Raw genomic sequence first — 16285 nt, 5'->3', positions numbered from 1 at the left:
GACGAANAAAAAAAAAAAAAAAAAAAAAAAAAAAAAAAAAAAAAAAAAAAGAGTAATCACTATCACTTAAATTTAATATATTTTTGGTCTTAATTTAATTGTGGTATTAATAATAATTTAATTTAGATTAGACTTCTTTGTCTTATCCACTTCCTAACCAATAAGAGACAATATAAATATTAACGTTTAATTCAATAATGTGTTAAGTTAAAATAGTGTAGAGTTGCTTGTAGGAGAAGTGATAAAATGGTCCATTGTTGTTGTTTTGATGACAAATTATATTGTAAGCCAAATCAAATCGAATGATTGCTAATGATTCTTTTTTTTTTTTTTCCATACACGTAGATGTATTATTTAAGTTTCTTTGATCGTATTTTAAGGTCAGATATATTCATTATTTTCTCATGGATCGGGTAATAATGTTTGAGCCCAATCCATCTAGAGTAAAAGCCCATTCTTAATTTAAATACATTTGTAGGTCCAAATTACTCCACATGTTCTTTGATCATAACATTTGTTATGTTATGCATGAAACAATAATTTTCTAATTTGTTTTTTTTATTTTAAATTTTATTTCATATTTTCTAATTTGTTTAAATTCAAATTCCAATCACTTTTTTTTAAAAAACTTTTTGTGCATGTAAATGTGAGTATGGAATACAAAATTGAGGTGTCTCTAGATTAGTAGAGTTAAATATTTATATAATTAAATGTATATGGTTGGTGATATAATTTTCAGCATGTCAGAATTCTAAAATCCTATAATGTATCAATTAAGTTATATATCAATTAAGTTATAATCCTATAATGGTTGAAAATGTTATCATTTATGTTTTGGGTTTTATTCACAAATAGAAATTTCTGTAATATATTTTTGGGTTTTTTATTTAAATTGGTTATTTCTTTTTCCATGGTATTAGTCAAGAGAGAGGTAGACACATAAAGAGAGAATGCATCTGCAGATCCAAGTCTTACCTCCCCGTTTTAGGGGTATACCCGTCTAAAGTACAGGCTCTTCTGAGCAAATGTGGCGTTACAACAATCCCTACAGCTTGCCAAGGTAAAATCAAAGTAACTATTAGAAACTGGTAGATTAGTAGGATCCGGATATTAAGTAAAGAAGAAAGAAACGCAGCTTCAAAGAACTGAGTTGGAGATAGACCGTCTGACTTTGCTTGATCTTGTCCTGCAACTGATCTGAAGTCTCTTATTTACAATATATCTTTAAAGTTCTGATCCGAATAAATCACAGACTTGCAATGATCTTCAATCATTTTATGTATGTAAAAGAACCATATACATTAACGAAAACGTTGAAATATTGTTTTATAGCTACATTAACTATCCTACTTTCTTGATTATCCAAAAAAAAACTAAACTCATCATGTCCTTCCCGCGCAGGTCTCAAAACTATTCGGCAAAAGAAAAACAGAGAATCGTTCGCTTCATCATCTGTAATATATTTATTTTTCTTTATATTTTTGGCTGTCGATGTTTGTTGGTGAGGCACTATTTATATAGCTTGCCATTGGGATTTATTATGATTGCGTATCGAATTTTGAGAATATATGCGATCTTAGTTGTTTTGGAAGGTTTGATTTTGGTTTGGTAGAATTGAGTTTTTTACGTTCAATATTTATCATGTTTGCCTATTTAAATGTGATGATGAAGATTGTATATGATTGATTGATGATTCCGATTTGCTAATTTTGCAGAAAATTAGGAATGGAGTGGAAGGAAGTTAAAGAAAGCTGTTCCAATATATATTTTTTCGGGTATAGAAAGATAGTTTTAGAGATAATTATATTTCAAAGTTTGGTAAGATAATTGACTGGAAAATTAATATGTCAGTTTAGCGGGGAAGAAGTTTATGCGACTTTATTCTTAGATGATAAGATTTCGAATTTGTTAACATAATTAACTGGAAAATTGATATGCGATTATAGTGGGACATACGATTGATTATTTAACCTTTATTGATGTTTTAAAAAATATATATATATTAATGATAATGGCATAAGATTGTAAATAGTTCTGAATTTGAAGCTTTCTTTCATAAAAGTTGCTGTGAAAATGTTAATATAGATAAATAAAAAATGTTTCAAGTTTAGTAAAACAGAAAACGGATCACATTTCGAATGGTGCCTAGTTACAAACTTGACCTTGACACTCGAAATCCATACATGAAAGTGAAACACAATATGACCATATAAATTTATGTAGATCGATTCTACACGGTTTGCATTCACTAACAAAGAAAAAAGGTAAATGAGTTAGAATATGCTTGAACCCTTCAACTTTTTTTTTATGCACCTTTAAAAAGAGAGGTAGAGTTATGTAGAGGTAGAGTTATGTACCAGTTTGGGCAACTAATCGAGGAATTTTATTTTAATTAATTAATGTGAGGTTGAAAAAGAAAATGGAGAGAAAGGGAGAGATGGTTGTCAACATAAATTGGCAGTTTTCATTTCACTAATGATTCATTTATTAAAAAACAATTAAAATATATTTATATAGTTAAAATATCAATTCTTTTTTTTTTTAGAAACTCTTTATGGGTTTTGCGATGAAAGTGCTCTAAGGTTGCCCACATGAGATTTGAAACAACTAATGAGATTAGATATTATTTTCTAAATCTTCATAATTTTTTACATTAAAATATTTATGAAAAGGAAAAAAACCAGCATATGTAAATAATATAGTTGTATACAGTATTAAGGTATTTATAAAAATAAAATAAAGAAAAAAATAACATATGGATATAAGATAAGTGTAAACTAGAATACATAAAAATAATCAAGCATTATTAGTCTCACTAATTTTTTATAGTCTATTTTTTGAGTTTACTCACATCTATTTGTAATGATCTTAAATTTACAATTATTATTAGCTCTTTTTTTTTTGTCAAACTCCAATTATTATTAGCTATCTAATTAATATGTAAGAGTATTATTAAATTTTGATATTAAAATCATTATTAAAAATACAAATAATTAAGGAAACAACAGAAATCCACATATGATTTTAAACATCCAATCACAACTAGCTATATCATTAAGTTAAATTTTTATTACTTTTAAATATTAAAATACTTAAAAATGAAAATATAATATATAAACAAAAGAAATATAAACCTTTTCTATTGGAAATAGATCATTAGTTTTTTTTATTGGGATACATAAAATAATTCATATTAATCTCACTAAGTTTATAAATATTTCATTTGATAAGTTTATACATCAACTAGTGAGTCATATTGTAGAAGAGGATGGTGTTCAAGTGGTTTTGATATGCGGGATGGGCGGTGCTGGGAAAACCACTCTAGCTAGACAAATTTTTCATCATGAGACGGTACAGCGTCATTTCAGTGGATTCGCTTTGGTGTTTGTTTCACAGGAGTGTAGACAAAAGCATGTGTGGCGGGTGATGTTATAGAGCGTTAGGCCGAAAAATGAGGAACAGAGGATTTTGGAGATGACGGTGTCTGGACTCCAAGATGAGCTGTTTAAGCTACTTGAAACCGAGAAATGTTTGATTGTCCTTGATGACATTTGGAGCAGAGCAGCTTGGGAGCTTATATGTAGAAAATGTTGGAAGAGATTCAGGTTGATGATTTATTGGAAGAGATTCAACAAATGCTCAAACATTGTGGAGGATTACCATTAGCTTTGAAAACTCTTGGAGGGTTGTTAGCTACAAAACGTACTGCTTCCGGGTGGAGAGGTACACAACAATATTGGATCTCATATTGTAGGAGAGATTGGTGAAAATGGCGGCATTGGTAGTTTGGTATTCAATGTGTTATCTTTTGAGTTATGAAGATTTACCTTGTCATTTGAAGCAGTGCTTTCTTTACCTTGCCCGTTTCCCGGAAGATTATGAGATACAAACAGACACATTGTTCAATTACTGGGTCGCAGAAGGAATAGTGATGGTGCATAATGAAGAGACTACTATTGTAGATATGTAGCTGAGGATTATTTGGAGGAGTTGATTAAAACGAGTATGGTCAGTTTTAAGGGTTGGTCAGTTTTAAGGCTCAATGGTTGGGACCAAAGTTGTTTAAAGGTTGGTCAGTTTGGACAAATTATGAACATAGTGCTAGGGGGCCTATATGGGTGGTTTGGAGAGACAATGTGCGGCTTAGTCCAATCTTCAAGAGTGGACACCTCATCACATGTTCGGTGAAGTTAGAGGATCAGGACACAGAGTTTTTTTTGCTCTTTTGTTTATGGTCTGAATACGGTGGAGGAAAGGAGAGCTTTGTGGGAAGATTTGCGTTCTCATCAGGATTCTCCGATTATGAAAGACAAGCCATGGCTACTTTTCGGTGACTTTAATGAGATTTTGGATGCGGAGGAACATTCTCGCCGAGAGGATAATCTAGGAGTTGATGTTGGAATGAGAGATTTTCACTCGGTTGTCAATTATTGCTCTCTGTCGGATTTAGCTTCACATGGTCCTCTCTTTACATGGTGTAATAAGCGTGAAGATGATTTAATCTCTAAAAAGCTGTATCGTGTTCTGGTGAATGAGGCGTGGCAAGACGCTTATCCCCACTCTTATAATGTTTTTGAGGTGGGTGGCTGCTCAGATCATTTACGCGGTAGAATACATCTAAGTGCTCAGGAGACGACTCGGGTGATCAAACGTAAGCCATTTAAGTTCGTTAATGCACTGGTTGGTATGGCGGAGTTTAAACCATTAGTCACAGATTTCTGGACTGAAACGGAACCTATTCATATGTCTACCTCTTCTCTATTTCGGTTCACGAAAAAACTTAAGGCACTTAAACCGCATATACGATCTCTGGCCAAGGGGAAGCTTCATCATTTGGTTGTGAGAACAAAAGAGGCGTATGTCCTTCTATGTCAGGCGCAGGAAGCTAATTTTGTCACGCCATCTGACGCCGCCATGGTGGCTGGATCAGAGGCTTATGCATGGTGGAGTTCTCTGGCAAACCTTGAAGAGAGATATTTGAAGCAGAAGTCCAAATTACATTGGTTGCAGGTCGAAGATAAGAATAACAAGACATTTCATAGAGTGGTTCAAGCTAGAGCAGCAGCGAACACAATCCGGGAAATACAGTCACCAGTTGGTACCACTACAAGAAAACAGGCAATTTGCCACTCCTACTATAGTCGCTTATTAGTCGCAAATAAGGGTGGTGCGACTATTTTGCGACTCTTTTTGATGGTCGCAAAAAAACGGTCGCAAAATATGTTGGTCGCAACAAGGTCGCTTATTTGCGACGGATTACGGACTATGTTATAGGGTCGTATATTAGCGACGAATCAGTGACTAGAATTAGTAGTTGTACATGTCCGACTAAACCGCAACGAAGTCTACTTAGAGACAATTTTGTGACTATGTATAACAGTCCTATGTTTACGACTGTTTTGGGATTAACCGTAGAGTCTGGGTTTAGCGACGGATTAAGGACGACTTATTAGTCCCAAAAGGGTTGCGAAATCTGTTTTAGTGTAGTAGCAGTTGAGTCGCAAATTAGTCCTTTATTATTGCGACTAAGTTAAGACTCTGGTTTTGTAGTCGCTAAGGAGTTCGTTTTTAGTAACTATTATGCCACTAAGATTGAAGCTTTTGTAATTTGGATTAGTTTCGAAATGGTTACATTTTTTTAATTGGTTTAGTCACAAAATAGTCACATTTTTGAAATTGGTTTGGTCACAAATCAGTAACGTTTTAGCAATCCTTAATCTGATTAATTTGGGAATTTCAAATGCTAATAATCCAAAGCAAAGATGATTTAAAGTACCACACAAGCAAACTTATCATCCTAAACATCCAAGAAGCAGTATTCAAAAGCAAGTTCATAATTAAAGAAAAGGAAATTAAAAGTTCAGTTGGAAGAAGTATTAGAGGTAGGGGAATTGGCAGCTGGTCTGGTGCCTCCATCGTTGGATTGTACAGCTGGACTGGAGGCTGGTGTGGTGCCTCCATCGGTGGTGGGTTGTCCAGTGGTTGCAGGTGCGGTAGCTGGTTGGGTGGCTGAAGGAAGAGAACCCATAAAAGTTGCGAATTCAGGATTTTTTTCTTTCATGAGGATGAGAAGCTTCTTGATCTCAGCTTGAGACTCTCGGTGTTCCTGATCACGTCGTGCATTCTCAAACTCGACTTCAGAAATCTTGCGCCGAAGTTGATCTTGAAGCTCCGCAAGAGTTGATGTAGTAGAGCTGGCATAACTCTCTTTCCTTTTTCCTTTCTTTAGTGTCTCAACAAGTGATCCAAGGCTAAATGGGTTGCCTTTGGTATTTGTTTGAGTACACTAAACCAAAAGATAAACATTCACTAGTCAACACAAACCAGAAAACGAAATATAGAATCAACATCAAATATTAGGTTCCTAAGCATAGCTCATTAAACAATTTTAAAGAAAACCAAGAGACTGTTAAGCGCAGAATCAACATCAACCATCATTCACATTAAGAAACCCAAATTGACAAAGAAAAATCACACCCAAAAGACATAAACTAATTACCTGAAGGAAGATCTCATTTCTTTCATCAAAAGAAAGAGTCTGATGTGTTGAACTCTCTGAACCATCTGGACCATCATCGTCCGTTTCAGATTGTCTCTCTTATATGGTCTTCTCATAAGCATCAGAAACTTGTTTGGCTTTTTGATCCACAAATGTACCATCTGGTCGAGTAGGTGTTTTAAGAAACACTTCGACCAGTGATACAGGACGCCCCAGCTCCTCCTCCTACAATGATAGTGAAACACATTACATCATGGAAAAATTAGAAAAACTTTGAGATGAAGTGGATGGAAAGAGAAGTCGTACCATTTCTTGATGAATTTGTACATATGATTTCTGACCAGCTAAGTGTTTGTGCACTCCAAGACCTCCACGAGTAGAGTTTCTGCACTGTGAAGCATTCTCACTCCTCTCAATGGCATCAGAGGTGTTCCAATATTCGCACATAATCGGCCATATTTTATCACCAATCTATGGTGGTTGTACACCACTCCTTTTAGTTTGACTAACAATGCCTTTCATCCTTTTCTTGGCTATTGTCAAGAAACCTTCTTTAACGAGCTTAGCAATCCCAACATCCCAATTATACTTCCGCTACAATCCCACAAAACATTTCCTTTGTGTCGGTTAAACCTGTTACATTAACTGAGTAAGTCTACTTGGAAATATGAACCTATAACCTATTGAAACTATTGAATATCAACAACAACCGATTAGTGAACATGATCAAACTATTGAACATTAAACAACAACCGATTAGTGAACCTATTACCGCAAACTAGTGAACACATTCATGTATTGACCTACACTTATAGACACTTATCACATTCATGTATACTTTAAACTAAACTTACAAAAGGAGAGAGTTTTATACCAAAGAGTTTCGACTCCAAGGATCGGATGCTCAGACAGGAGTGGAGGATGTTCTCGGCCTGGAAGAGCTAGCAAACCATCCAACAGATCTTGGTAGTGATCGACATTTGGATTAGGGTTTTGTGGCTCTTCGTCCTCTTCTTCTTCGACATTTGGAAGATATTCTTCTTCACCATTATCTTCTTCCGGAAGATGCTCCGGTTGAGGTTGAGGTTGAGGACGAGGAACAGAAAGAGGCAGTTGTTGAGGAATCGGAGGCGGTGTAAGTATCCCCCGCAATGGAGGTGTACTCGACTCTTGATTCGTCCTCGACGGTGGATCTGAAGTCGGTGATGGACTCCTTAACGGCGGTGGAAACTGTGAAGGACGGCTTTGATGTGAATGAGTTGCAGACTGTGTCGCAGAGTGTGTCCGATCAGAAGGGTTCGACGAATGAGACGAGGATCTGTGACCATTAAAGATTTGGACACCGGTGGCTGTTTCGGCACCGCGACCGAAGGAAGAACCCTTACCCAAGCCACCGCGACTGCTGGAAGAACCATTACCCAAGCCACCGCGACCGCTGGAAGAACCATTACCCAAGCCACCGCGACCGCTGGAAGAACCCTTACCCAAGCCACTGCGACCGCTGGAAGTACCCTTACCCTTAGGAGGCATTAGATCGATAAAGCAGAAACCGATTTAGAGATTGAGAGAGAAGGAGAAATCGACTGAGGAGCGAGAGATTGAGAGAAGGAGAAATCGATTGAGAGATTGAGAGAGAAGGAGAAATCGATTGAGAGATTGAGAGAGAAGGAGATAGATTTTTCTGAGAGTAGAGAGGTTTTTGCGAAAACCCTGGATAGAACAAGAAATGAAAAGAAGAAGTGTAAAAATTGTTTAAGTGTTTACCTAGTTATTAACGATACTAGGTCGCTTTTCAGTCGCAAAAGAGTCGCAGACCAAATTTATTTGGGGGAAAAGTTACGCCAAAATTATTAGACTAATTTCACTAAATTAGTGGTGGAAACATAAACCGCCAAAAAAACGTAGCAAAACAGTCGCACAAAGAGTAGCAAAGTAGTCCCAAATCCGTTTGAAATTTGTCCTATAAATGAATAATAAAAAACAGTGGCAAATTAGTCACTAAGTGTTACTCTTTTGTGACGGTTTGGTATTAGTCGCAACCCAAAAGTTTGATTTTAACACAATATGAGCTGATTTGGGACATAAATCACTCATAGTAGGAGTAAATATTATATACAATAGGAATAGTTAGTAAAGATCTCCATTTAAAACTCAAGATTTACATTTTTCTTAAGTCCTACACATTCTTCCACATGGGTAACATGTATTACTTAAGATAGGTTTGGTACATATGCATGTTTGTATTGTAAACATTGAAATTTAAGACCTTTAAAAAGTTTTAGTGACTAAATTCAATCAAATACAAGTATAAATGTATAACTAAGGATGAAAATACATCTAAAATATGAAATTTGAAACACAAAAATATCGAGAGTAGCAATAAGGTCGCAGAGTAGTCGGTAATTTAGGTGTTAGTCGCTTTACCGACGCAAAAATGGTTGCAAAATAGTGGCTAAAATGTAGCAAATAAGTCACAGAAGCTCAAGACACTTTCCTAATAAAATAATTATAAAAACAGTGGCAAAGTAGTCGCTAACTGTTACTCATTTGTGACTATTTGGTATTAGTCGCAACCCAAAATTTTGATTTTCACACCATATGAGCTGATTTGGGACATAAATCACTCATAGTAGGAGTAAATAGTATATACAATAGGAAGAGTTAGTAAAGATCTCCATTTAAAACTCAAGATTTACATTTTTCTTAAGTCCTACACATTCTTCCACATTGGTAACATGTATTAGTTAAGATAGGTTTGGTACATATGCATGTTTGTATTGTAAACATTGAAATTTAAGACCTTTAAAAAGTTTTAATGACTAAATTCAATCAAATACAAGTGTAAATGTATAACTAAGGATGAAAATACATGTAAGATATGAAATTTGAAATACAAAAATATCGAGAATAGCAATAAGGTCGCAGAGTAGTCGGTAATTCAGGTGTTAGTCGCTTTATCGTCGCAAAAATGGTTGCAAAATAGTGGCTAAAACGTAGCAAATAAGTCATAGAATTTCAAGACACTTCCCAATAAAATAATAATAAAAAACAGTGGCAAAGTAGTCGCTAATTCAGGTGTTAGTCGCTTTACGGTCTTAAAATTGTTGCAAAGGTGGTCGCACAAGTGGTTTCAAAGTAGTCGCTATGGCGTAGCAAAATTATGTAGTCTGTACACGGTCGCAAATGTGCGACTGTTTTGTGACTATGTTATTAATGAAGGATATTAATCTTGCTTGGGAATCGAACTCGAGGCCTTTGATTTTGAGGGAAACTACAGTACTAAATTGCCAGAATAATCATTCAATTAAGGGTTACGATAACATATATAAATGTCAAACTAAAAAGTTTATTTTATTTTACATGACACATAGAGACAACGTGTTACAAACCACATGCACATTTAGTCTTCATATGCAAGTTCCTCATCTTCATCTTCATCATCGGATGATGACAAGTTACATTGAAATTCGTCTTCTCCTTCAGCATCTTCTATCTCAAAATCGATTGGTTCATCTTGATGACTCTCGTTGACTAAACTCTCAATGCTTATTTCTTCAACCAAAGTCGGAGTTGCCTCAATAACAGTTTGTTGCAATATAACCAAGTCATTCTCGTTAAACTTCCCTTGAACAACATTCCTCGGATTAACTTTGCACACTGTAAGCCACGATTTGCGAGGTCGTTTAGTGTAGGGATATGACAGATAACACACTTGATCAGTTTGAGAACCTATATAAAGAAACGGATCATATTAAATTAATATATATTTAATAATATATATGTATGTAAGTAAATTAATTAAATATTTAGTGAAAAGAAACTTAACCTAAAATAAATTGTTCGTAATTTCGGTATTTCCTTGATGGAAGCACGTCTACGATGCCTCTGTTCGTCATACGGATACCTTTGCCAACCGTTGGGTCAAACCAGTCACAGTAGAAAAGTGTAATCTTTAGGTTAATAATGCCAGGATACTCGAGCTCGATTATGTTTTCAACGGTCCCAAAAAAATTATCCTCCATCGATGCTTCAGAATAATTTTGCCCTCGAACACATACCCCATAATTTATAGTCTTTTTGGTATGCCCGTGTTCCCGCGTGTGAAACATGTAACCTCTGGTAAAATACATAGTCCACGACTTGACTTTGTTTTTTGGACCATCAACCAATTCAAGAACTCATGGAGGAAAACTTTGGATATGTTTCATTGTAGACACCTACATAAGAAAAAAAATATAAATTGTTGGAAGCTAACCCATTCAGTAAAATATCTTTCTATATTAATTTATTTACATATACTTACATATTGGCGAACCCAATCGCTAAAATCTTCATCTCTTTTCGATGTGACTTCATCATCAGTGAGTTCTGGATATTCATGCCGAATTTGAGCGTCCAACACACTGTTTTTCCCAACATATAGAAGACAATTAATTCATAAATATATTGAAGAGAAATCGCTTTAAAAATAAATCTGAAACATATACCTCTCTAGAGGACGAAAGTAATCACAATTCCACAATACATATGCATGTGCGCATTTTTGATCTTTCTCAGACAGCCAAAACTCTGTAATTTGGCCACTAGGATGACCGACTTGAGTGAATATATCCGGTACGGTTACTAAATATACAGGAACCTCACCCGCATCATATCGCAATGACCTGAAAAATATTTAAAACTTTAATCAGTCTTTCATGTTAATTTGAAAGACCATTATATATTATACTTTAAGTAAGAAATACCTCCTTCTACTAGCTGTATAAATGTTTAAAGCAAAGTAGTGTTCTGAGAAGTAAGATATCTCATCATTAATATATGATTGAACAATTGATCCCGCTGGATATCTTTTGTTCTTTGCCTTCCCTTTCAAGCGTTTAAAAAACCTTTCGAAGGGGTACATCCACCTATATTGGACTGGACCACCAAGTTCGGCTTCATATGGTAGGTGTACAGGGAGGTGCTCCATGACATGAAAGAACGAAGGTGGGAATATTTTCTCCAAATTGCACAAAATCATCACAATATTCGCTTTCAGGACTTGGACGTGACTTAACTCCAATGATCGACTGCTTAAGTCACGAAAAAATGATCCAATCCCTACAATATATAAATAAAATCATGTATATGAAATTAAATTGACATATATATATATATATATATATATATATCAAATTTTTACCTGATAATGCAAGATGCACGTCACGTGGTAACAACTCTGCAAACACAAATGGAAAAGGAGCTCTCCCACAACATCAACATGTAATTGACTTCGATCACAAAATCTTGCAACATCCAAGCGGGACCTCACATTGTCTTTTGATCTGTCTTTCACATTCATAACAGTGTACATGAGATTATCGAGAATATTCTTCTCAATATGCATCACATCAAGATTGTGTCGTAAGTTAAGATCGGTCCAATACGGGAGCTTCCACAAGATGCTTTCTTTGTGCCAATTATGCCAACTTCCATAACCATCCACTTTATTTTCATGCCCATTTCCTCCGCAGTCAGAAGTCTTTGGCGGCTCGGCATTTCTTATACGCTCATGTAAGACCTGTTCACCCGTCAAATATTGCGGTGGATAGTCGTTCACTGCGTGTTTGCCTTTGAGAAAGTGTTTTTTATCCTTTCGCATTGGATGATTAGCAGGAAGAAATCTCCTGTGGCAATCAAACCAACATGTCTTCCTACCAGCTGGCAATTGAAATGCATTTGTATCGTCCATACAAATTGGGCAAGCTAATCTTCCGTGTGTTGTCCATCCTGACAACATGCCATATGCTGGGAAATCGCTGATAGTCCACAAAAGGACAGCTTTAAGGTTGAAATTTTGATCTAAGGACACATCATATGCCTCCACTCCATTATACCATAACTCTGTTAACTCATCGACCAATGGTTGGAGAAAAACGTCAAGACTAGCTCGTGGATGATTCGGTCCTGAATTCAAAATCGTCAGAAACAAATACTCTGTGTTCATGCACATCCCAGGAGGCAAGTTGTATGGAGTCAATATCACTGGCCATAACGAATGGTGTTTCGACATCCCAAAAAGATTGAAAACATCTGTACATAATCCAAGATAAACATTACGCGGTTCTGCTGCAAATGAGGGATGCAATTGCTGAAAATTCTTCCACTCAGCCGCATCTGAAGGATGACACATTAATCCCTCCTCAGAGCTATGCTCAGCGTGCTATCTCATAAAAGCTGCAGTCTTCTCAGATTGATACATTCTCTTCAGCCTTTCCGCAATCGGTAAATACCACATCTTACTGAACGGTATTCTTGTTCTTCCTTCACTAGCCTTATACCTTGGTTTCCTGCAGAACTTGCAATGCTCCAACTTCTCATCATCTTTCCAAAAGAGCATACAATTATCTATACACACATCATATGTATGACACGGTAATCCTAGCTTTCGCATCAAAGTCTCCGTCTCATAGTATGAGCCGGTTGCCTGATTACCCTCCGGTAAATACTCCGTAAACAATTCATGTCTCATAGTATGAGTCGGTTGCCTGATTACCCTCTGGTAAATACTCCGTAAACAATCATGTCTATGAATCCATACAATTTTCAGACAAATTGTAGTCGACCTTATTGTTCATGAACCGAGCTGCTAACGATAACTGCGACTGCCCTTCCCGACATCCATCATACAGTGGAGTGTTTGCAGCAGCTAACATATCATAAAACCGTTTTGCTTCTTGGGTGGGTTGTTCATGAACATGATCATTTCCACTTTCATGTTCATGATACTCGTTATATGGTACAGAACCATGAAATGCATCATTCACCATCCCAGCATATACATTCTCCCCATCAAATCCTATTGGTTCACTAGCACTAGCATAATCTGTATTATTAGCATAATGACTACTAGTTCCTTCTCCAACAACATCATAATCTTCACCATGTTCATACCATACATAATAGTTAGGCATAAACCCCCTACTTAGCAAATGATTCGAAACTGATGCAGCTTTCAAAGACTTCGAATTGTGACATACTACACAAGGGCAGTAAAACCTACCTCTACTATTTTGTGCATGGCTACTGGCAAAATCGATGAACTCCTCCACACCCGCCGAATAATCCAATGAGATATGATTAGTTAATGGATCGATCCGATTGTACATCCATGCTCTTGATGAATTGTTCCACATTTTTTTTTTCTTTCTCTCAGTTTTTTTTTTTCTTTCTCTCTTTTTTTTTTCTTTCACACGTTTTTTTTCTCTTTGATCTCGATGTAAATGGAGGAAGAAGTGGTGGCATATATATAAGAGAAATTTTGCGACTCTTTTGCGACTATTATAGAAAGAGTCACAAAATTTCAGTACACCTAACACACTTTTACACGTTTTTTGTCGACATGATGCGACTCTTTTGCGACCGTTTTCATAGGAGTCCCAAAAGTTGAGTACATCTACCTTCCACAAGATAAACGTTTTTTGCCGACATGCAGCAACGAATTTGCTACTAAATGATAATCAAAAAAGTCGTTGCAAATAAGTCTCTGTTTTGCGACTTATTTGCGACTACTCTGGCGGACCAAAAATGGTGTTGCAAAGTAGTCATAAAATGCATCTTGTTTTGCGCCGAAATAATATCCGTCACCAAAGAGTATGTATGCGGTCGCAAAAGTGAGACGTAGTTGTGACCGTGTTGTTTCGTCATAAATTTGCGACGGTTTTCCTTCTGTATTTTATATGGTCGTTAATAAGTATTAAAACAGTCGCAAAACCGTCGCAAATTATTGCGACTAAACAATCAGTCACAAACGATTGTCGTAAATGGCCTGTTTTCTTGTAGTGTATTGTGCTCTCTAATGGGGATGAGATTAAACAGGAGGCAGAGCGATATTTCAAGGACTTTCTCCAATTTAAACCACCTGATTTCGTAGGCACCACGGTAGTTGATCTGCAAGGATTACTGCCCTCTCGGTGTTCTTTGGTGGATAGTGAGTGGCTTACTCGTGTAGTATCAGCAGACGAGATCAAAAAAGTCATATTCTCTATGGCTAAAGATAAATCCTCGGGTCTGGATGGATACACTATAGAATTTTTTAAGGCGGTTTGGGATATTGTTGGTGCTGATTTCATTATAGCCGTCCAGTCTTTTTTTGAGTAAGGGTTTCTGCCAAAGGGTGCCAATGCCACAATTCTAGCTCTAATCCCAAAAAAGTTAGAGTCTCGAGAAATGAAAGACTATCGTCCAATCTCTTGCTGCAATGTGATCTACAAAGTTATCTCTAAAGTCCTCGCAAATCGACTCAAGGTGGTACTTCTGCAATTTATTGCGGAGAACCAGTCGGCTTTTGTTTCCAATCGTCTCTTGATTGAGAATGTGCTGCTTGCAACAGAGATTGTTAAGGACTATCACAAGGAATCGATTACCAGCCGGTGTGCTCTCAAAATTAATATTTCCAAAGCCTTTGACTCAGTTCAATGGAGTTTCCTTGAGAAAGTGTTATCTGTTCTGGCTTTTCCACCAATATTTGTACAATGGATAATGAAGTGCATCACAACGGCTTCTTTTTCAGTTCAAGTGAATGGGGAATTGGCTGGCTTCTTTCCCAGTTCACGGGGTCTGCGTCAAGGGTGTGCTCTCTCCCCATATTTTTTTGTCCTCAGTATGGACGTCCTGTCTCGTATGCTTGACAAAGCGGCTGCTCTAAAGAATTTTGGCTTTCACCCGAAGTGTAAGGCTCTTGGGGTTACGCATTTGTGTTTTGCGGATGATTTAATGGTGTTCTCTGATGGGACCGTTAACTCCATCCATGGCATTGTCGCAGTGTTTGAAAAGTTTGCTCAACACTCCGGTTTGACAATAAGTATGGAGAAATCTACCGTGTTTTTGGGAGGTGTAACCCCTGTAATTGCTCAGGAAATCAGTGACGTTTTTCGGTTTGAGGTAGGACAGCTGCCGGTGCGTTACTTGGGGCTTCCTCTGCTTACCAAACGTTTCTCTTCTGCTGATTATAAGCCTCTCCTTGATAAGCTCAGGAACAGAATTGGATCATGGACAGCGAGGTTCCTCTCTTTCGCGGGACGTCTCAATATAATACATTCAGTGTTATGGAGTACCTGCATTTTCTGGTTATCTGCTTTCCGATTACCGCGACAGTGTGTACGGGAGATTGGACGGCTTTGTTCGGCTTTCCTCTGGTCAGGGCCGGAGTTAAACCATCACAAAGCAAAGATCGCTTGGGAGGACATTTGTAGGCCAAAAAAGGACGGTGGTTTGGGGCTGCGTTCACTCACTGAGATGAATGATGTGTGCTGCTTAAAGTTGATCTAGAGGATCATCTCTCCCAATGAATCCATGTGGACTAAATGGGTGAGCAGAATGTTAATTAAGCGTGGGAGTTTCTGGTCAGTAAAGTCGACTACTCTTGGTTCTTGGATGTGGAGAAAGCTACTTAAATTTCGAGATAAGGCCAAACAGTTGTGCAAAAAGGAAGTTCATAATGGGCTCACTACCTCTTTTTGGTTTGATAACTGGTCTAACATGGGATGTTTGGTCGATGTGCTCGGTGAAAGAGGTTTTATTGACATGGGAATTACAAAGCATATGACTGTAGCAGAGGCTTGGGTCGATCTCATATGCGGAGACACAGACAACGTCTGTTAACCACAGTAGAGGATGAACTCGAGTTGGTAGCAACCACTAGCAACTCTAGTGATGATGTTGTGCCCTGGAAAGGACTAAATGGAAAGTATAAATCACATTTTTCAACAAAGGACACTTGGATTCAGTTTCGTTCTTCGGGTACTG

The 16285-nt window shown here is 36.9% G+C and overlaps 1 protein-coding gene across 1 annotated transcript; it reads right to left on the bottom strand.

The window, feature by feature from the left end:
- LOC104783560 lies at positions 12702-13674 on the bottom strand. Its single transcript, XM_010508705.1, has 2 exons — positions 13105-13674; positions 12702-13037 (listed from the first exon to the last, which is right to left on the bottom strand). The coding sequence occupies exons 1-2, from the start codon at positions 13672-13674 to the stop codon at positions 12702-12704; spliced, it is 906 nt and encodes a 301-aa protein (XP_010507007.1).

Source organism: Camelina sativa, chromosome 4 (assembly GCF_000633955.1).
Source record: "Camelina sativa cultivar DH55 chromosome 4, Cs, whole genome shotgun sequence".
NCBI classification, from domain to species: domain Eukaryota; kingdom Viridiplantae; phylum Streptophyta; class Magnoliopsida; order Brassicales; family Brassicaceae; genus Camelina; species Camelina sativa.
Note: the sequence above shows the minus strand (reverse complement) of the source record. Positions and strands in the feature narration are given on the sequence as shown.